Below are 22,329 nucleotides of genomic sequence, written 5' to 3'. Positions count from 1 at the left end.
GTTACTGTTTTAGACCTTTAGTAGGGTTGTTTTTTTTCTTTTTTTTCTTTAACTTCCTTGGAGCCTGCGATAGAGACGGGTGGTACGCAGTTTACCTATCCCAGGACGGACGGTGATGTTCTGATGCGTAGGCCACCAGCATGCCATATGCGAAGCCATCGACCCGGCCACTGCTCACTGGTCAGTGGTCACTGCCTAGTGCTGGCCAGTGGCGCTACTCATTGCAAGGCAGTACCAGTGGCGCTACAGCCTATGCGCTATATCATACAGTGTTTTCCTCTCGTAACCAGCACCAACCGGACACCCAACAGGCTACTCGTCCCATCCACACTGCCCGCCACCAGCCAACCCACTCCGTCGGGCGCAGCGCACAGCGCAGCCAGCTTTTCCCCGCCGTCTCCTCCCGCCACGCCACCGCGCGCGACCACCGCTCCCTGACACCCGAGGCCCACCGACGCCCATACCCCACTCGCAGGGACACGCACCGCTCCCTCCCCGCAGTTGCTGCAGCCGCCACGCGGCGCGGCGCGGTTGGCCCGCACCCACCCACCCACCTCTTTATTCACCCCGACACCCCCTCCTCCCCTCGCTTTCCACCCACGCCTCGCCTCGGGGGCGTATCACGAGAAGGGAATTTCGGCTAGGGTTTCGCGGATCGAGGGAGGGGAGCGGGTCGGCGGCGGTTAGGGTTTCCGCGGGCGGGCCCCGCATGGCCTCGCCGGCGGCGGCGCCGGCCGCGAAGAAGGAAGGGGAAGAAGGGGGGCCGGTCACGGGGGACATGGTCAGCGCGGGCTTCGCGGAGCTGGAGCGCCAGCAGCAGCTGCTGGCCACCTGCACGCGCCTCTACCAGCAGCTGGCCGACCACTTCGGCTCGCTCGAGCGCGGGCTCGCGGCCCGCTCCGAGCAGCTCCGCGCCCGCCGCAGGGCCTTCGACACCCGCACCCACCGCGCGCTCGACTCGCTCCACCGCCGCGAGGCCTCCATCGACGCCTCCGTCTCCCGCGCGCTCGACCACCTCCACTCCGTCTCCGTCTCCGCTTCCGCTTCCTCCAAGGAGTCGGCGGCGCCGACCCCCACCCCCTCCGACTCCGCCGCCGAGGAGGAGGGCCTCGCGGAGAGCCTGCGCGCGCTGTGCTTGCGGATGGACTCGGCGGCGTTCCTGGGCTTCGTGGTGGCGCGCCGGAAGGAGGCGGACGCGCTGCGGGCGGAGATGCCTCCCGCGCTCAAGCTCTGCGTGGATCCGGCCAAGTTCGTCATGGACGCCGTGGCCGACGTCTTCCCCGTCGACCGCCGCGAGGTCCCCCGGAACCCCGCCGACCTGGCCTGGGCGTGCGTGCTCATCCTCGAGGCCGCCATGCCGGCGCTCGCCGACCCGGACCCGGACATCGGCGCCGCGCGCCCGCTCGTGCCGCGGGCGGCGCGCGAGCGCGCGCGGGGCATGGCCAGGGAGTGGAAGGAGGCTGTCGAGAAGAAGGGGGGCGTGGAGGGGGCTAAGCCACCCGACGCGCACGCGTTTCTGCAGCACGTGGCCACGTTCGCCGTCGCGGAGAGGGAGGACAGGCCGCTGTACCGCAGGATTGTCGTCAGTTTCTCCTGGCGCCGGCAGATGCCACGCCTCGCGCTCACACTCGGCCTCGAGGAAGAAATGGCTGGTATATGCATACGCTTATTTCCTGCTTGCTGCTGCCTGCATTCTTGCTCCATTTTGTTGCACAAAATTTGTTTGAGGTGTTGTGCGTGCCCAAGTGCTGAAGTGGTGAACCTTGAGGGTTCAGATGGTTGATTTTGGGTTGACCAAGTGTGCAGTGGGTATAAATCGGCATAGATCTAGCATTGAATTGTCATTATGATTAAGTGGCTGCCATCATTAATTGTAGATCAGAGCAGCAGCAGCATTTCAATAGGCTCTGTAGGAGGGTAAAAAGAAAGCCACCCAGGCAAAATGAGTTGAAAAGTTCCTTCTTTGTTTTCCCTGACTAGTGCACCACTGCTAATTACTCTCCTGTGCAAGGGTATGATAGTAGTAGTATGATTACATTGGAGTATGTCTTTTTAGAGCAAGGCCCGTCTTCCTGGCCTGGGTGGTCTCTGTCATAGCCATGTGCTGGAAAAAGGTGGTCTAGTGTTTTATCAAGTGCTCAGGATAACTGTGTCTTCTGTACATGATGGCCATCATGCGTTTGTCTTGGGGGCCACTGCTTTTAGCCTTTAGATGTCGTCAGATTCTTGTGCCGACAGTACTGTTGCCTTAGAGTGAAAGGCAATTCATTGTTGCAGTGTCGTTAACAGCAAATTTCTGGACTCTCTTGTTCCAATGCTGCACCCCCTCACTGCAATGCTAAGAAGTGCCAAACAGCCTTCTTTTCTATTCCAAATTCCAACGGAAACTGCTACATTATCTTGTTATAAACTATGATGCTACAACACCGACAATTCCATGCCTTTTTGCTGCCAAATTCATGGCAGTTTGGTTTTGCCTTCCAGAGTACACCTTCACTGCTGCATGGCTGATGCCTTTGTGTGGACTATTTCTTGGTCATATATTTTCGTGTTTCCTGAGTGACAGATAGTCTTTCATGGTCTTGTTCAGACTTAAGCAGATTAGTCACTACATGTTAATACCTTTTCTTTTGCAGATATCATTGAGGAACTAATTGCTAAGAGGCAGCAGCTTGATGCTGTGAATTTCGCTTATGAGGCTGGGCTTCAGGAGAAGTTCCCTCCGGTTCCTCTTTTGAAGTCCTATCTAGAAGACTCTAAGAAGACATCAACTGCTGCTTCAGATAATTCAAGCACCAGCAGCGGCCAATCAGGGGTTCGTATAAATACAACAGCAACTCTAAAGTATCTCTTGAATTTCTTAATTGAAAGAGCGGTGCTCCTGCTCACTGTTCAACAAAAAAAAGAGTATCTCTTGAACTCGGGATTGACTGTTGAGTTTTATTTATGTGCCTAGTGCTATTATCCTCTTTTAGCTACATATAATTTCAGTTATCCATCACCTCCCTTGTTGGGCTGGCTCTGTTTTAATGTCTCTTTGTTTGATGGTACTCTATGGGATCTGATGTTATTTATCCTGCAGAGCAATGCGAACAAGAAAGAGCAGTCTACACTGCGAGCTGTCATTAAGTGTGTTGAGGACCGTAAACTAGAAGCTGAGTTTCCACTGGAGGATCTTCGGAAGCAACTTGAAGAACTGGAGAAAGCCAAGACCGAGAAGAAAAAGGCAGCATCAAGCGCTACCAGTGGCGGCAGCAGCGGCCCTGCAACCAAGCGCATCCGTGCGAGCACTGGAGGCCCAATGCCTCCTGCCAAGGCAGGTCGTCTCACTAACAATGCTTGCGTGTCTTCTTTCCCAGCTCCCACCACATTTACCCAGTCTCCCTCCCACGCGTCATACGCCATGACCTCCCCTTCCCATACCTCATATGCCACGACCTCCCCTTCCCACACCGCATACGCCATGTCCTCCCCTTCGCATGCATCATACGCCACAGCCTCCCCTTCCCACCCATCATACGCCGCAGCCTCCCCTTCCCACACATCATACGCCACACCCTCTCCTTACCCTTATGACAGGCTGGTTGGACATGGCCTCTACTGCAACCGGAGCCCACCTGTGATCAGGGAGCCATATGTTTACCCAGCTGAGGAGGTAGCCAGTGTCAACGTCGGCATTCCCATGCCATACTCCACCCCACCCATGAGCTACCCTGCCCCCTATGGTGGTTATGGCAATGGGATGGCAGCTTACACCAATGGAATGGCTCCTGCCTTCCACCAGGCTTACTACCGGTAGGTTCAGTCAGGAAACAAAAAGTCGCTGATGAATGACATGACAACAACTGATGATGCCAACGACTCAGAATCGCCCAGTGGCCCTATTTTGTAGTGACTGACTACAACGGTAGGTTGGGTATCTCATCTTATATGTCCTTACCACTACTACTAGATGTGTTGTGTTTAGCTCTCCTCTCATCTTAGACCACTACCTTTTTTTACTACTAAGGAATCTGGATGTAAATTATGTATGGTATCAGCGAGACTGTCATCACATCCTTATGTAATTATATTCAGAACTTTGAAAAACTAAAAAAAATCAGCATGTAATCCTTAAGTACTGGATGTACCGTGAACTTAATTAAAAGTGTTTTTAGTTTACTTGTGTAGTGTTGATGTGTGGGATGGTCTCGGTACCTCATTTCTTGAGATTTGTTTTGTTTGGTGTGCATGCTTTGTTTGTTTGTCTTATGTTCAACTGCTGTGGTCAGCCAGAGTTGGCTGAGGCGCGAAGGTTTGCCTGTGAACTGGAAGGTGATGGTCATGTTAGATCATAATGATGTGGGGTTGTGTGGTCACATGGCTCTGCCTAGCCGATTTGGTAGCAGTGTAGTGCCAAGAGCCGGCAGGTAGCAGATACATCATGCATGCATGTTCTTGTTGTGTAGCTTTTATTCTTTTTGCTAATAGCATTTCAGTTCATTCGATGATATCGCTTATACTTTGCTGGCCATTTTGATCCGACATTGGCCCCTTGCGTCCATGCAATAGGAGCTGAGACACCTTGTCTAGTGTCGCTACACTAATACAAGTTTTATTTTCTTCATGAACATAGTTATTTATCAGATTTGTCTATGGTGATAGCTGATGTTAATGTGACTGTTTTGCTGATGCTGATTGCCATTCCTGATGTAATGGTCATATGATCGCTACTCAATAATAGTATGAGCTGGCTCCTTTTGTTTTTCTGGAGACATGTCAAAAAAATTTGTACATAATCACAAGCATGGTTACGCTTATAGAATTTGTCTGGGTTTACAATGGTCCGATAGACAGGATTCTGTCCATAACAATGTAGGGCAAAGATGCTTCAAAGCTCCTGTTCCTCACGAGTCATCACCCCAACACATGCTTCGTGGAATGATGAACGACCTGCTCTCTCGGATTCATGTTCCCTAGTGGCCGAGCCTTGCTCTATTGAGTTGGCAAGCACGTACCGACATAGTGCAGAATAATTGTTTGGTTGATAAATGATGTTCTAAACTGTAAGTTGTTCTAGATTTTATATATAACTTTTACTACGATATAATATATATTTACGTGCGTAGCAAAAATTATGTATTAAAAAAAATCAGAACGACGTACAATTTAGAACAGTAAAAATAACAAAGTTTGCTTGCCTTAGGCTGCTAAGTTCAGTCTTGCATCACTTTTTGGCAAGAAAATCGATGGCCTAATCTTAGAAAACATTGAGATTATGCTATGACAAGCGCGGGGGGGGGGGGGGGGGGGGGGTAATTGACAAAGAAGTTAGACAGACTAAATCTTGATAGCAACTAAACACTGTCCAGTAAATTGTGGCTGCAAAATCACCGTAGACAAAATTGTGCAAAGAAAACTGGGCCAATCGACTAATGCTCTGTTCGTTTGACTAATAAGCCATGGTTGAAAGTACTGTTGGCTGATTTGTTGCGAGACAAAAATACTGCTCGTTGCCTGAAAAAGTACGGCTTATAAGCCAATCTGACAGGGCGTAAGAAGTTAGACTAAATCGTGGTAGCAACAAAAACAGTGTCTAAATATAGCTACCTAAGTTCAGTCATGGCAAACTTAGTTAGACCGCAAATCAAACACGGCCTGATAACGATACAAACTCAAAAGCAAGCAACATCACAACCATGAAGTCACCATTCTCAGTCCTTGCATCACGTCCTCGGTGAAAAAAAAGAAGAAGATCTGCTCCCGGCGGATGTAAAAAAAAACCAAACATTCTACTCCGAACAGAAAGACTGTAGCAAATGTTCTCTTCAGCGTCTACGGTGACTTAGAGAAAGCAACGTGCATGACCTTGTTGCCCTTTCCATTATTCCACACTATCAGTATCTAATGCAAATGTGGACTAGCCGAACAGAAAGACTGTAGCCTCTTCCTAAGAGGTCCACTCTGTACATTTGTCCAGTAATTACTACTATTCTAATGCAAATGTGGACTAGCTTTTACACTGCTATATACAATAAGATATGGAGCCTACACTTCAAAAAAAATGTACGAGGTCTAGAGTAAATATGACACGTTTGTTTTATCCTTATATACCATCATGAATCATCAGAGTAAAATATGGGTTCGCTGTTCACGTGAGTAGATCAACCGAGCGAAATAGATCTGATCATATTCATACCCCAGGCTGGGCCTGGTTCAGATCGGGGCCCGACCCGAGCATCATCATTCCTTGTCTTTACATCATGGATGTCCTCGGTGAAAAAAAAAAAACTGCTCCCGGAGGATGTGAGACGCCTGGACTTCAATCGGTGTAAAAATCAGGCATTCTAGTCCAGGTAATTCAGACTTCAGTCGTTGTAAAAAAAAATCAGGCATTCTAGTCCAGGTAATTCAAGATTCTCTAGGGCGTCTACGGCGACTAGGAAAAGCAATAATGTTCACATCACTTTCACTTTCCTCCCAGGAAATGACTGGATAAATATTCTGTCGCCTTTCAGTTTTGCAACGCAACTGCAAGGCATCTCGTCGTCGCCTCGCACTAAAAGTTTGCACCAGCAGATGGGGTGCAGATTTTGCAGGACGTTTCTCTGAAATTTTTCGGAACCGATCGCCTGCACTCCACTTCGAAAATCTCTAGGAGAACAAGTGGAATCTCCAAGTGTTTACTGAAAAAAAAAGAGGGAGAACGGCGGTATGTAGGAGCATCTTCTGTGCAAATGCTTTAGCAGCTGCACAGTGACAACAAGGTATAAGATCAGAGCATGACAACGGGAAATGGAAACAGCGTAAAACTGGATCAAATGACTTGTGCGAACACCCTGTTGCAACAAAGCAAGTTTACCAAAATTCGAGCAGAATTCAGTCAGAGGCATTCTGCAAGAAATCCCCACGTAATTCAGGGGAAGAAATCCAGCGTTTCGAAGGGGCGTTTAACAGGAAATGGAAAAGAAATGATAGTTCCAACTAATCAAAATTGTGTTACCACAGCACCAGAATAGCAGACTCGACAGGGTGAGCTAAACAATAGCTCATCCTCCTAGGAAAAACAAAATGCACACAAATAATCCTCAAAGGGGGGAAAAATAAACAAACTCCAAAGGGGCTGAACTAGTGGAGTGGACAGGTATATTTGGAGCACCAGAAAGCCTAGTTAGCAGTTACTTTTAACCCAAAAAAAAGACTAATATTTGGAGCACCAGAATGCCTAGCTACTTTAAACAAAATGATCCTCCAATCACCTGAATGGAAGTGATTCAGGCGGGTGTAAGACTCAAGTAGAGAAGTTAGCAAGTTTGACAAGCAAGCTGAGCATCTCCGGAAAGCAAAAGATGTGATAAAAAGGCAGTGAATACAAACTAGGATAAAGTTGACAAGGAAATCTAGACCAATATATATGCTCAATAGTTTGATTGGATGCGCGCTCTATGGCCCCCTGAGGATGCAATTATTGCATGTTGTATGGAACCTAAGAATATTTTCTGTTATATATGGTGCGTGCAAAACAAACTCTAGATGTGTTCTTTGAGTGGATTGGTGATTGACTGACAGGCATGACCAAAGAAAATTCGACGGGAATGTAAATAAACACACAAAGTTGTGACCCAAGGCGCCCAGGCTTGAGATACAGACAAGGGGATAATAACAAAAATGAAACTTGATTGAATAAACCAGTGACCTCTTAACCTCCAAGTCACAACACAACCATGTCCATCCATCCATTCAGCACAGCAGATGCAGATGCACATACATTAAACCTGCTACACAAGTACAACCAAACACACTACAAATCATATATGCATCTCTGTCTCTCAGATGATGCCATGAGAAAATTCGCTGAGGGACTCCAGGCTCCAGCATTGAGCGCTACAGAGTCAGACTCAGTACCAAAACCATTTGCTACCGAAAATCTCTAGTTGCAAAGACCACTCTTGATCTCACATGAAACCACAACCACCTCACCAAACAGATCTACGGTTTCTTATAAAACATGATCAACGGACTGTGCAGTGGAATTTCATGCTGAAAATGTTACCAAGCGCCCCAATTGCAACAGTCTAATCACAAATGGCTCATAAGCAAGAGCTGACCTGTATGCTACAAATGTTTTATTAAAACTGGAGAAACTGAGTACTGACAAAGTGCACAATCAGATGACAAGTTTGGACAGAGAATTAGCAGCAAAGGCGGAGCTACAGGCATTATTCTTACTCTAACTGCTCTGTTTATCATCATCATCATCTCGCGCGTGATATAAATATTGATATTAGTAGTAATAGTACAAACAGAAACAGGAGAATCAGCAAAACAGGCGAAGTCGAGACGAGTCATGGATGGGAGATATAAATTTACTATACAAGCACGAGGACGCGGTTCGTGCCACCCAGGACAGCGGCCGCGTCGCCGTCGTCGGGGCCGGCGCCCTTGGGGACGGTGACGACGAGCTCGCCCTGGGCGTAGGTGGCGGTGGCCATTGCGGGGCGCGTGCAGGGCGGGAGGCGGAAGCGCCAGCGGTCGAGCTCGAAGGCGGCGGCGGCCCCATCCTCGTCGTCGTCGTGGGCGTCGCCGCCGGAGGAGGAGGAGAGACCCCGGACGACGACCTTGGTGACCCCCGGGTGGATCTCGATGGCGTGCGCGCGGGCGCCGCCCGCGGGGGAGAACCCGTCGACGGCGGCGGCGACGAACCGCAGCGCGGCCGCGTCCTCCTCCACGGACACGTCCGCGTCGGCCGCGAAGGGCAGCTCCAGGACCTTGGCGAAGATGTGCGGCAGCCGGCGCAGCTTCTTCCCTCCCAGCGCGCCCGCCGCCGCTGCGGCGCAGCGCTGCACGGCGATGGTGCGCTTCCGCGGGGCCGGGTGGACCCTCATGGCGTCGGCTCGCTGCCGCGTCGGGGGGTGGGCGGAAGAGCCGGCGCGTCGGGGGTGGGCGGAAGAGCCGGAAGAGGGCGACGGCAAACGATAGGGAACGATAGTGGCGGACGCGTGCGCGGTGGGGAGGGCCGGGCGGATCGAAGGGGCGACTTGGAATTCGCGCTCGTGGGGTGTGGGGTGCGGAGGTCCGTCCGCGCTCGTCTGGTTCTGGCCCTTGCGGGGGTGCGTTGGGGAATTGGAGAAGACAACCGCAGGCGGAGGGGGAGAAAGAGAATGTGGTTTTTACTTGCGTGCTATGCCACTCTTTTTTTTTTCTATCCACGTCACTTCCGCTGTTAAACCTTATAAGTGAAAAGTCAAAAATACTCTCATATCTAAATATGTAATTAATTTTTTTAGCATCTTAATTATCTCAAATAAAAAAATTAAAAACTAGAGAATTGTAAATCTCGTTGAGATCTACAATATTTTTATAAAAATTATCTTCATTTGATTCTGTAAAAAAAAATATGGCTCATCGAAATTAGATCTTAGGCTGCTATTTTCATATATGAGAATAGTAGAACGGACAATGGAGATTTCACTTTGGTGGTTCTGGGTGTGAGGTAGGTGCCATCCTACCTGGGATGGCCGGCGACGATGGCGTGGCATGGCCAACGATAGAAAATCTTCAAGTGAGCCTATTTTTTTTTTAGGAACAAATTATTGAAAACTGTTGGAAGATGAAGATGTTTTTTCGTTTTCAACGTTTATTAGGAATATTGCAAAAAAAACATAGTTTTGAGATTATTTTTTGGGTGATGATCTTAAAGTCTAATGACACAAATATGCTAATCACAATATCTCCCAATGACTGAAGAGAGTTACATGTGTTGTTTGCTAGACCTTCATAATGTTGTCTCCAAATTCCTAAAATACCAAGATGGGCTCATGCTTGCTTAACTCATGCTTGCTTACACCTACACAATGGGGTACAAAATGAGGAAGATACTAGATCCTTGAAAAGGGTAAATGATTAACTCATGCTTGCTTACACCTACACAATGGGATCCTATCTCTTGACCAATGGTACACGCCAAAAGATTGATTCTATCATATCAAATTTCTTTTGATAGGGAGATAAACATAAATTTAGATATCATATGACTAAGTGGGAAATAGTCACTAGACCTAAAGGCAAATGAGGTTTAGGAGTGGTTAATACTAAGAAAACGAGTGAGTGCTTTCTTATTAAGCAGATTTAGAAATTGCGAATGAATCAGAAGACACTTGGTATAAAATTGTCCATGCTACATATATACAGCATGGGAACTTTTTCACTTCCAAACACCAAGGCACATCCTAGTTCTAGCAAGGTCTACACAAAATTAAACATATGTTTAAATGGGGAGCTATATTAAAGGTGAAGGATCGAGCCAAAACCTTTTTCTAGAATGATGATTGGCTTTATATTATTGTCCCTTTAAAAATTAAAATTAAATTATAAGAATTATTCAGCATTTGTGACATCATCAAGCTATGGTGGCCGGTATTCCGAAGCAAGAGGGCTGGAACTTGAGCTTCAGATCTTTGACTACTGATGAACATTTAGGTTGGGAAAAACTGCTCTCTAAACTAGGAAACTACCAACTTGAGCTAGGATATGATAATATTGCTGGCTGGGAGCTGGAAAAGTAGAAATATTTACTACCAGATAATATCAGTAAAATATATCCCTGTATTTGGAAAGTAAACTTGCAACGAAAATTAAAATGAGTTGAATTTAATTGGTTCATCGCCCACAAATTTTTTTTTGAAGCACATTGTTATTTATATGATTTAAAAAATATATATATTCTTGTGAATCAGAATCTAGTCTATCAGCCAAACGATCTCATAAAGTGATTCTGATTCATCATCTGAAACGTTCTTTGAGAGAATCTAAAATCAAACTATAATGCTAGGAAGAGGGCATCCGTTCGCCCGAATGCTCCGTTGGTGGGCCGCGACGCCAACCAAACGACCCCTCCTATCCACTCGTCCGTTTAAAAAAAACTCATCAATTACTCCACACGTTCCTATCTGCTCGCCTGCCGCCTCCGAGGCGCAGCACTCGGCCACTGGCCCTACCATGCATGGCGTGCAGCTGCCTTCGAGTCACGGCGCTCGGTTGCCGGCATGCCTAGTCGTGCGGCTACTGCCTCCCCGCCGCGTCGCGCAGTCGTCGTCGTCGGCCTACCGCCTAAAAGCGCTGCCAGGACGCTGCCTCCAGTGAACTCCACATATCGACGAGCCTCCATTCTCTTAAGCAGCAAGGAGATGTTGCGCTGAAAGCGCATGTTGCAAGCGTATGTTTCAATTGTTTTAGATGCTTTAGAGGTATGTTGCAAGTGTTTCATATAGATATTGTAAAAGTAGATCCGAATGTTGCATATGTTGCAATGGCTCTACACGTATGTTATCAGCGTCTGTTCCAAATGTTTCATCTATTTTTAGACGCATGTTGTAAGTGTTTTATCTGAATGTTGCATATGTTTTACACGTATGTTGCAGGTTTTTACCTGGATGTTGCATATGTTTGTAATGACTTTCAAGAGTTTTTAGGTGTTTTTTGTAAGTGTTTCAAATATATGTCGCAAGTGTTTCAGCTGTTTCAAACGTGTGTTGCAAGTGTTTCATCTAGATGTTGTAAAAGTAGATTTAGTGTTGCACATGTTGTAATGTGACCCACCTGCCACATTCGTCTAATGTAACTGCTGGGGCGCCATGCATGCTTGTGTGAAGCGGAAAGGTAGAGCGTTGCGCGACGACGGGCGCCGGAAGTGAAGGGGGATGGTGACAGGGGCGAAGGCTGTTATGCATGCGCGCAGGAAGCAGGGGAGTGGTGCAACAGGTGTGGAGGCGCGCAAGAAGCAAGGAAGCGCGGGGAGCAGTGGGGAGGGGAGGGTGCGGGAAGCAGGAAAACACGAGGAGCGGCGCGGACGGTCCCCACCTGTGTGTGTAGCAAGCGAACGTCCATCTAGACGTCTATACGCTAGTACTTTAAAAAATCGAAATGTTTCTACCGAAATCTAAATTCCTACCAAACGCAGCATTTAGACTCGACTCAAGCTTGGCTCAAACACCGACAAGCCAAGCTTGAGCCTAACTAGGCTCCTGTGGTTGTAAGGCTTAGAACGAGCTCGCCTCGATCCTTTATAAACAAGCTAAAGGTTGAGGCGATGAGCTCACTCAAGCTTGGCTTATTTGCAGCCATAAATGAAATATTAAAGTTGTATAAAACATTTTTTCCATGTAAGCGCAATAGCGCATATATATTAATATATAGACGCCACAAATGATATGCCAACCTTATTAGTTGACCTCAAATCTCAAGGAATCGTGGTCGGGTTAGCTTGGAGTTCAAAACGTGAGAAAGAAATATAAACATTGTTCGCTTCGCTGAAAAAACAAGCCGAAATACTGTTCTGGCTGATTTGTTGTGAGAGAAAAACACTGTTACGACTGAAAACAAGCTGAAAAAGATGGATTATAAACGAACAGGGCCAATATTATTGCATGAGGTGAAAGAGAAAGTGACGGTGAGAGAAAACAAACAAAAGAAGAAACAAAGAGAAGTGGTGAATGCCTAGAGAAGTAGAGAGAGGATAGGGATCGTAGGATAAGAAAGCGCACACGTTAGGATGTGACGTGTGCCCCATTTGCATTGCCCTCGGCCATCAGTCTGTTCGTTTGATCGTTTCTGTAGCTTATAAGCTGTTGATGTTATTTTGTTGTGAGAAAAAAATACTGTATCATGGCTGATAAGCATATCTGATACGATCAAGCGAACAAGCCGCATACACGTCACACGACTACCCCGAGTGGAGGCGGCCTGGCGGGCAACCACAAGCACCGGCCTGTTCGCTGGTTGGTTTCTGGGCTGATAAGCCCGACTAATGCTAGTTTGTTGTGAGAGGAAAACACTGTTGGCTGGCTGATAAACTCTGGCTGAAACCAATAAATGAACAAGCTGCACAACATGGCCCCACATGCTAGAGACAGCCAACATGGCCCCAAATGCTAGAGACAGACACGCCAATGCTACCACTCTTCTTTTGGGAAAATCATCCACAACCACCAGTTGGGCTTGTTTAAATCCAGGACGTAAAGTTTTAGGGTGTCAAATCGGATGTCACATAGGGTGTCGTATAGGGTGTTCGAATACTAAGGTTGTGTTTAGTTCGTGAAATTTGGAAATTTGGCTACTGTAGCACTTTTATTTTTATTTGGCAATTAGTGTTCAATCATGGACTAATTAGGCTCAAAACGTTCGTCTCGCGATTTTCAGTAAAACTGTGCAATTAGTTTTTTTTTCGTCTACATTTAATGCTCCATGCACGTATCGCAAGATTCGATGTGATGGCTACTGTAGCACTTTTTAAGAAACTTTTTGGAACTAAACACAGCCTAATAAAAAAACAAATTACACAATCCATCAATAATCCATGAGATGAATTTATTAAGCCTAATTAATCCATCATTAGCATTTTTGTTACTGTAGCATCACATTGTCAAATCATGGACTAATTAGGCTTAAAAGATTTATCTCACAAATTAGTCGTAACTTGTGCAATTAGTTATTTTTAATCTATATTTAATACTGCATGTATGTGTTCAAAAAATCGATGGAATAAAGAGTAAACTTTGGAGGAGAAACTAAACAGAGCCTTGCTCTCTCTGTATGGTCTGACTTGACACGCTCTCTAATGTAAAGCCTTAAATTAGAAAAAAAAAAAAACCCCGACTTGTACAGGCATAGATAAATTTGTATTTGTGAGCGGATGATGCATTCAGCATACAGATGACTCATATTTCTTATCACGGGCCTTCACTCATTTCTTGTGAAAATCAAGTAACATTCATGACGAAGTCGTGTGAGCCCATTTGTAAAACTCTGGCCGGATCAAACGCAAGCAACCTGAAACACAAATTGCAGTTTCTTGCAAGTTATTACTAGCTAGTTTTAGTTGCAGGTGATCACTACAGATCCAAACTTGTTGGCACACGGCTTAAAAAAAAATGCTTTCGCACAGAACAGATAAATAACAACCATATCCTGAGTTTTTCCAATAAATAAAACAAAACAAAATAAAAATGCTTAATAACAGTAAAATAGAACAGGTTTGATTCGCCACTTGTCACCATCAGGACTCGCATGACAGCCTCCATCCCATCATACAGACAATGAGACAAGTACCATTTGTTACAATTACAATTTGTACTCAATTCATGGTTGTCCATGATTATAGTCCAGCCGAACAGAGCTTGTTGATGTATCTAAGATGATTGTGAATGGGAGGGACCAAGAAAAAAAATGTTTTCGCAAGAAGAAAAAAAAGAGAAGGGGATATGGCAGGAAAGGCTGGATCCGAGATCAGAAATCGGATCGGGAAACAAAATCTCCAGCCGTTTTATCAGAAAAAAAGAAAACGTTGCAATGGAAATAGAAGCCAGTCAGAATCCTTCATGTGGCATAATAATCCAAAAAATGCTGATTAGACGAGCACTTAAACTATGGAAACATAGGCTGGAATGCTGACACGATGCATATGCCTACATGGACCCGATTGTGATATAAAAATAAAGAAGATGTGATGGGATGCACTGGTGCAAGAACATGATGTGGAGATGATGTTGACTGAAACCTGAATGCATTGCTCGTGGAGATGATGTTGACTGTAACCAAGTGGCATTGTTCTACATTCTGAGTTTCTGACGTCTCAAAGACTCCCAAGAGCAACACAGGCAGAATATTCAGAGTATATGATCATTTATGCTGCTCTCCATTACCATGCAAGAAGCTGTTCGAATATACCATGTATTTCTACCTGATTCTGAAAATTGGACGCGTTCATCATATCATAAAATTCAATAATGAACTAGACAACCACAGTTGCATGTTTCTATAATAAGAGAAATAAATACAATGATTCGTCCTCATGATATGATTTAACTGATCGTAGGCCTGGATAAATATCAACTCTAGGAGCACTGAGCACACCCTCTCAAGTCAAAAGAGAAACACACAGGTTCCTGGATGCTTTTTTTCCAGTCTGTCTTTCACTGTTTTACACTCCACTGATTCAAATGATCACTTGTTACTGAACTCTTATTCAACTTGCCAATAAATTGAAATCATACTTCAAGTTAACCTCCAAAGTCCAAACAGACATCAAAGGATAGATCAATGGTTATACACATACCGTCTATTATCAATTTATCATTGATACCAATACTTGGCACTGCAAAATTCAGTGAGTTATTACGGATGATGGATGTTGCATTTCTGTTGCCCTATAGTTTCCTGTATGTCCTCTGTGATTGCACTTTGTTTGGGCCTAGTGATGTAAGCAGAACCTGATACTGTATGGCAAGTCAAATTGCGTGCAAGTATTTTGCTTTACATGTCCGTACTCTAGGTTTCCATAACATATAAATACTCCCTCCTTTTTTTTGTTACAATACATTCGACTTTGTAAGGGAATCCTCAACTACTAGTCTTTGACCCCTACTCTAATTTTCATGGGGTCGCATTAGCTAACAAAAACTGAGTGTGGAGAAAGATAAAACCTACCTTGTCTGCGTATACAACGTAGCTTATAGAAACTAAAACGTGGTGAGTACCTGTGCGCCACAGCATCATAGATCATTTTCAGATCACCAATGAATCACTTCGATCACAGGTTAACAGTGGCAGGAGATACTGGCTGATGACGGTGGTGACTAACTGAACTTATATCCAGCATGATTTCCATATTTCCCTACTGATCTTTTGAACTACAACTGGATGGGCCGTATCTGAGTTGAAGCTGGGCACTGTGGTATACTGGTATGCTATACTTGAGAACCAGAACAAACAGAGATAAAACCCTCAGTAAGTCAGTTATTCTTTGTTTCTCCATTATCCGTGTCACCTGATTCCTCTGGCAGGAGACCCAAAAGAGGTAAGGGCAGCAGTGAACTAAGATTGCAGACGACAATCAATAGAGGTAGATTCCCAAAGGTGTCCCTAGTGACCCCAAATATCCGAGTTAGACCAGCACCAACCAGACCACCCGTAACACTTCCAGCATTAGAAATGGACATCAAAGTTGCAAATAAAGTGGCTTCCATTCCTGGAGGGCACAATTTTGCAGCTAACACCAAGACTGGCATAAATGAAGCCTACAAAAAAGTTTAGGTAACATAAGCTTGCATTCAAGGAAGCACTTGAAGGCAGGAGGTGTCAAAGCTAGATATTATTTAACTCATATTAATATATAAAATGATGCTCTGATTGTACATATGGGACGTTGAGACTTCTCTCAAAATAAGTCAACATCTTTCTAAGAATAGGTACGCCATTTCACAACTAAGATCAGCTGATCCTGAATTGCCAGTGGTCACAATTATGGGCATATAAAAGTACTATGTTACAGGGTCACTATGTCAGGAAAAAGGGTACATGATCAGCTGAATACATTTTTTATTCAATCATGTAAAATGCACTCTACTATTATTAAGCATTGCAGTATTGTTACTGACCTGACCAAGGACTGTGATGATTAATGAATCACCAATAGAAAACCACTCATCGCTAATCCCAAACTGCCGATTTAGCCCAGTTACAAGAAGCACCTAAATATATAAAATGCAGTATGTTTAAAGGATAGAAAATAATTGCAGCACCAATCAAGAAAATAATATAAAGAGCACCTGTGTCATCCCAAGAGCTGAACCTATAATGGTTGTCACGAGAAAGATTTTCCTTAGAGGAACTTCCTTCAGAAAATAGTTGTAGAGCCCAACACCGAGCAGGGATGCAAAAGAGGTTACAAGCTTCACGCGCCCTAGAAACTCTGGAGTGAATCCAAGCTTATTTGTGCTGAAATATATTATTGAACATAAAAAATGATCATTTTAAAATTCTTACAGATAAAAATCAGTTAATCATTATAAATGAACAGTGGATAAAGAACATAACCAATCAGACAAGAGACAGGTTTAGCATGGAAAACCCAAACAGGTAACACAGGTGCACAGAACAGGAGGATCCAAAGAGCGACAAGCAGAAATGAAACAATAGTCCATCCTCAATATGTGGCTAAAGTGTTTATATAGGGTACAAAGGACTCCCAGCCAGCCCCCCCCCCCCCAAAAAAAAAAAAAAGAACAAGGGACAAATCTGGGAAAAAAAAGTTGACATGTTCTAACCGGGCCAAGCCACCTGCATGCTCCTATTAGGACAGTAACTACAAGCATTAATCAGCTGACATACTTGTTTAATTATTTAATATCAAAATAAGCATAACAGACTTGAGATCATGTTCAGCCAAAAAAAAAAGTTTGAGATCATATTTTTAGATATCTTCAAACTGCTAATACAAAACTAGTGAAAAAGGGACCAAACATAATGAAAAACAACATTTTGTTGGCGTGTATAAAATTAGGATGCAAAGTCAACCAAAATAATTACTTTGCTTTGTACTTTGTATAAAGACTTTGTTGTTGTTGTTGTACTTTGTGAAGCAAGATAACTTTTCTTGATTTTGTGTACAATTTTACAGCTTAAGGTAGTGTAGCCACTCCAAATAAAGACAAGCTAGAGGAGCGCCCAACAATCAGAAGAAGCTAAGACCTTCTTCTAGTCTGTGAAAGTTATAGTTATTGGATTACAACTAATTCCAATGCAACAGTCAAAAAGTAAGCAAATAGGCCATGAACAAGAATACAGGATAAGACCCATCACAGATGTACTGTAAAGATTTTTCAGACATACATGAAGAAAAACATAGCAGAATCTGACTGCGGTGTTGCTTGCCAAAGAAATATAAACAAGGTCGGCAACAAAATGTTAGGCTGCTTTACTGAAGTCCAAAGCTGCCGGACATGCTGCTTAGAGCTCTCAACGAATCCTGAACCAGAGAGTAAGGTATTACGTCCTCCAGAAGATATGCGATGTTCATTTACAAGAACTGCAACAGCAGATGTCATCAGGGGTAAAAACGCTGTAACACCAAAGACAAATCTGCGTTTACAGGAATACTTTCATCAGTAGACTGAACTATAAAACAATGGGGCATGTGTCAGCTCAAGTGGTAGTGGTACAATAGGACAAACCTTACTCCATAAGTATCCACAAGTGAACCGCTAAAGTAAGCACTCACAATTCCTCCAAAGGCAGAAGATCCCCAACAGAGCGACTGGAGTGATCCAGATGTACTTTGAGATTCTCCACGGGCTCTCTCAACAACCATAGAATCCACTACCTACAGTGTTCCCACATGTGCTGAGACAAACCTTAAAGCAATATACATGCAAAAGTTCTTGTTCTACAGTCCCAGCATGAGGTGGAAATACAACAACAACAACAAAGCCTTTTAGTCCCAAGCAAGTTGGGGTAGGCTAGAGTTGAAACCCAACATGAGCCCCTAGTCACGGTTCAGGCATGTCAATAGCTGCTTTGCAAGCACTCCTATCCAAACAAAGATCTCTAGGTATATCCCAACCTTTCAAATCTCTTTTTATTGCCTCCCCCCATGTCAGCTTTGGTCTTCCTCTACCTCTCCGCACATTAATGATATGATGATATTTTTTGGTAGAAAAAAGATAAAGTGTCATGGAGGTTGGGCTCTAGGGTAGCTGGACCTCGGCTATGCAGTTCATAGCCTCGATCCGTAGGGTTGGGGCGAGGTTTTACCCCTCAGCGCCCTGTTGTTGAAGGGGATGAGATTAAGACTAATTGTTCTTCATTGCTTCATTCTCAAAGGTGTCTCATACATAGCTTATAGAGGCACTCGGCCGGCTAAAGGAAAGAAGAGTTCACACTCCTAAAATTAGTTGAAGGCGTCCTGTCCACTGCATGCCTTCCCGGTTGATCAAGCCTGTCCACTGCATGGCTCATGAAGCCGCTCATCCACTTCCTGGGGGCGTTGCTTCCATGAATAGGCATGGCCTGCTTCCTGGACCGCAACTGCACATGCGCCCGCTCTAGCTTGGTCCGCATGCGTGCTCTTCCATTGCCCGCTTCTCGCACGGTGTTCCCTGGATCTCCTCCTAGAGGGGCTGTAGCCCCACATGACATAAAGTTGGATCAATGTTTAATCACACTGACACACTTGACCAGATGCATCCAGTTTTATGGCTAGACAGGCCCCTAATGAAATGATTAATTTGAATAGCACTGTAAAAATAAGTTCAGATGGTCAGCCTTACAATGTATACTTAGATGCCCCCATGCCTAAACTTTACATAATATATGATTGGATTGTGTCCAATAGCTAGAAGGATGCATTGTATGAACATGTTTTTATGAAAACGTGTTTTTAAGAAATGTCTGTATTAAAATTTGGAATCAAGAAAAGGAAATACCGTTTTAATATGCACCAGTAACTGATTCATAAACAGTTGACTAGTTGGTGTATTCAGTATTAACGGGTAGGGATTTTAAATGAAGCATGCTGGAAAGCACAACAAAGAAATTTTCTTTACAAAAAACATTTACAGGAATAAATGCAACAATGGAGATTCGGGGCTTGTTTGAGGGGTATCTGCTCTTTTGTAGGGTGCTCTCAATGTGCCTGAACACGCACATGTATGCATTTTTAAATTGTTTTCATACTAGACATTTGTTAGAGCTTTCCTTATGCCTGTATTTATTTTTACAGTTAAATTTGGTTGTTAGATAACTCAATACAAATTTGCTCTATGCCCTTTTCTCTATGAAAAGTAAAGTATGCAGACAAAGGGGAAAATACTGTATAAACAATGATCACAGATCCACTTGGACTATACATAATAGAATAAAGAGCTCAGGATAGAAGGAAACCAATTTCTCACTATTAGAGTCTAATACTCACGTTCACAGAGAATATTTAATGGCATAGCAGGTTAAGAAATCTACAAGCATAAATATGCCATTGAGGAAGAACAAGAAAGTATCAATAAACAACTGGAACATACCATCACTTCAATGATTTCTAACGACTGAATAAATGTAACTTGAGAGTAGAATATTCAGTTTGCACTTACAACATCTGAGAAGGCAACAGAAAGTGAGCCAAGAAGAATAGAGGATGCTGCACTGTATTTACTGCTCACTACTGTGGCCATTAAACCCCATGAAAGTGCTCCAAGTAACCCTGACAGAAAAAGGTACGACCTTCTTCGATATCCAAAGAGTGGAATGGAATCACTGAAAGGCAAGAGTAGACGATTCAAAATCAAGTATACACATACATCAGAAAGAAACAGATGTGGGAGGTTTTGTGAGACCTGATAAAGCCATAGAGGGGCTTGATCAACCATGGCAAGGACGAGAAACCAGTTACCACTGCAGTCTATATAAAAGAAACCATCTCAGTCACTTAACAGCACCTATTAACTAAACAGTGGAACCATTACATCATGGAACAAGAACTGAGCTCGAAAATCTAAATACAAAGATGGTACATGTAGGACAGGAAAAGGAATGAACGACACATACCTCAGCTGGATCTAGATGAAGATCATCTTTTAAGTAAAAGCTCACAGCAAGCCGTGCAAGACCTAAAACCCCTTGCACAAAATATACAATGGCAACCGCCATATTATCAGGGGACAGATCCACCCCAAACGCCGTGAAGTATCTCGACCCGGGCTTGTTTCTTGCGCACATCATCTGTGCTAGGCTGCCTCCGCTCCTCAGAGTGTCTACTACTTGTATCACCCTTCGTCCCCACTTGATACCTAGGCATGACATTCCCTACAATAAGATAACACTAACACCATTTGAGACAATTGTGACACTGGGTTAAGCAAAACACACACTACTAACTATTTAAGCAATGGATTATGGCCTGAATTTCGAAAAACATGTGGCTAACAGAAACATCCTACTAAAAGCTTTCCTTAGCTAACTAGATTCCACTGTGCAGCATTTCAACCACGAAGTGGCCCTCACGTCCCAGCATATCTTCTCTATGCACTCATTATTAGGCATGAACCATGCATCCTCACCCAGCTCCAATTTAGCAACAGACAGCAACTGCATTGCGCCAACAGACAATCCCAGACGCACAACCGTAGCAGCCAGAACCCAAAGCAGGCTACCTCAGCCAAGCAGGCTCTCCGCCCCCCATATTCTCTCCCCAATTCAGCTCGATCTCCTGTTCCACCACACGAAATCCAACGACACGCTGAAATTCCCCCAGCCCCCGGAACCCAAAATCGCAAGCCCGCCCCAGATCCCAGGCAACCAGAAGGCTACGGACCCATAGAAGAGAGCGCCTCGAGCTCACCACCGGGCAGGTGGTGGTCGGAGGACGAGGCGGCGGCGTCACGGGCGTCGAGCTCGAGGGGCCGGCGGACGGCGGCCTCCTCGTCGTACGCGTCGAGTGCGGCCGACCCCCCGGAGGCCATCCCGAGCTACCCGAACCCCGCGGGACTCGGCGCGGTCTCCGGTGAGACCTTGAGAGGACGCGGACGTCGGACGCCGGCGGGCGGAGACTGCAGAGCACGGGCCGGAGATGTTGGAAGCGAGATTTGGCGTAGCGCAACGAATGATGTTTCTCTCCCTGCCATGGTGGGCCCACCACACACACGCCCGTGACGCGCCCCCTCTCTCACGCTTGATTTGTTGGGTTGGTGGGACCTGGGAGCTGTGTTTCCCTCTCTGATCAGTGGGCCCACGCACACAGTACTCTTTCCTTTTCATCAGCCCGAGTGGTGCGTTGTCTCTCCTCTCTGCTTCACGGGCCCGCTAGGGCTTAAACCGAAAGGGGAAAAAATGTATTTAGGCCAAAATGGCCAGCCCAGCAAGGCCGGTGTCATCGGGTTGGATCAGGCCCAAATCCAGTCCAGCCCAGCCCAGCCCATAGAGTGGTAGTAGCAATTGTGCCCAACTGAAGGCGCAGCACACCAGTTAGAACAAGATTCCAGACAGGAGAACATTTGGCAGAAATCTTCTAAAGCTATGCATTTGTAACAACATTTTACAGTTGAAGCTGCTGACAGAACACAACACGAGCCATGGCATCCACATAGGAGTACCAATTACCAACACACAACAATGAACCTGCTCCTCCCTACCCTCTACTGACAAGGACTAATGGCTGAGTGGCTGACTGACTCAGACAACCCCCCGTTTTGTTTTGTTTTTTTCCTTCACAGAATTTACAGTGGAGATCCCTGGGCTCATTGGATTACGCAGGCGCAGGCGCCGGTGTATTCTTCATCGTCCGAGTCTCCAGATTCGCTGCATCGAAGAAAAGATTGTGTAAGCATCGAAGCCAGATATGCCATATATATCTTCAATTCTGAGAGTAAGAGGTCCAGGTCCAGCAGAGCAGTCAAGCATTGTGTAAGCATCAAAGCTAGATTTTCTTCGGCCCTAGCGTGGAAAACTTGAATCGGACAAGCAAGTAAAAGTATGGAAACTACCACAAGGACGCACGGCTATATCCAAATGCATATTCTCATCACC

At 45.2% G+C, this 22,329-nt stretch overlaps 2 protein-coding genes and 1 pseudogene across 2 annotated transcripts; 1 reads left to right on the top strand and 2 right to left on the bottom strand.

Annotated features, from left to right (window-relative positions):
* Positions 1–583: 583 nt before the first annotated feature.
* Positions 584–4,163, top strand: LOC136531213 (FRIGIDA-like protein 4a). The gene is made up of 3 exons (XM_066523899.1): positions 584–1,652; positions 2,637–2,815; positions 3,083–4,163. Exons 1-3 carry the CDS (start codon positions 710–712, stop codon positions 3,797–3,799), a joined length of 1,839 nt encoding a protein of 612 aa, XP_066379996.1. The 5' UTR covers positions 584–709; the 3' UTR covers positions 3,800–4,163.
* Positions 4,164–7,856: 3,693 nt separating this feature from the next.
* LOC136531215 (uncharacterized) lies at positions 7,857–9,133 on the bottom strand. The gene has a single exon (XM_066523900.1). The coding sequence runs from the start codon at positions 8,862–8,864 to the stop codon at positions 8,349–8,351; it is 516 nt and encodes a 171-aa protein (XP_066379997.1). The 5' UTR covers positions 8,865–9,133; the 3' UTR covers positions 7,857–8,348.
* Positions 9,134–15,235: 6,102 nt separating this feature from the next.
* Positions 15,236–21,435, bottom strand: LOC136531214 (folate-biopterin transporter 1, chloroplastic-like; annotated as a pseudogene).
* Positions 21,436–22,329: the final 894 nt, after the last annotated feature.

This window comes from Miscanthus floridulus, unplaced genomic scaffold, assembly GCF_019320115.1.
Source record: "Miscanthus floridulus cultivar M001 unplaced genomic scaffold, ASM1932011v1 fs_305_1_2, whole genome shotgun sequence".
NCBI lineage: Eukaryota > Viridiplantae > Streptophyta > Magnoliopsida > Poales > Poaceae > Miscanthus > Miscanthus floridulus.
This window is presented reverse-complemented; position numbering and strand designations above follow the sequence as displayed.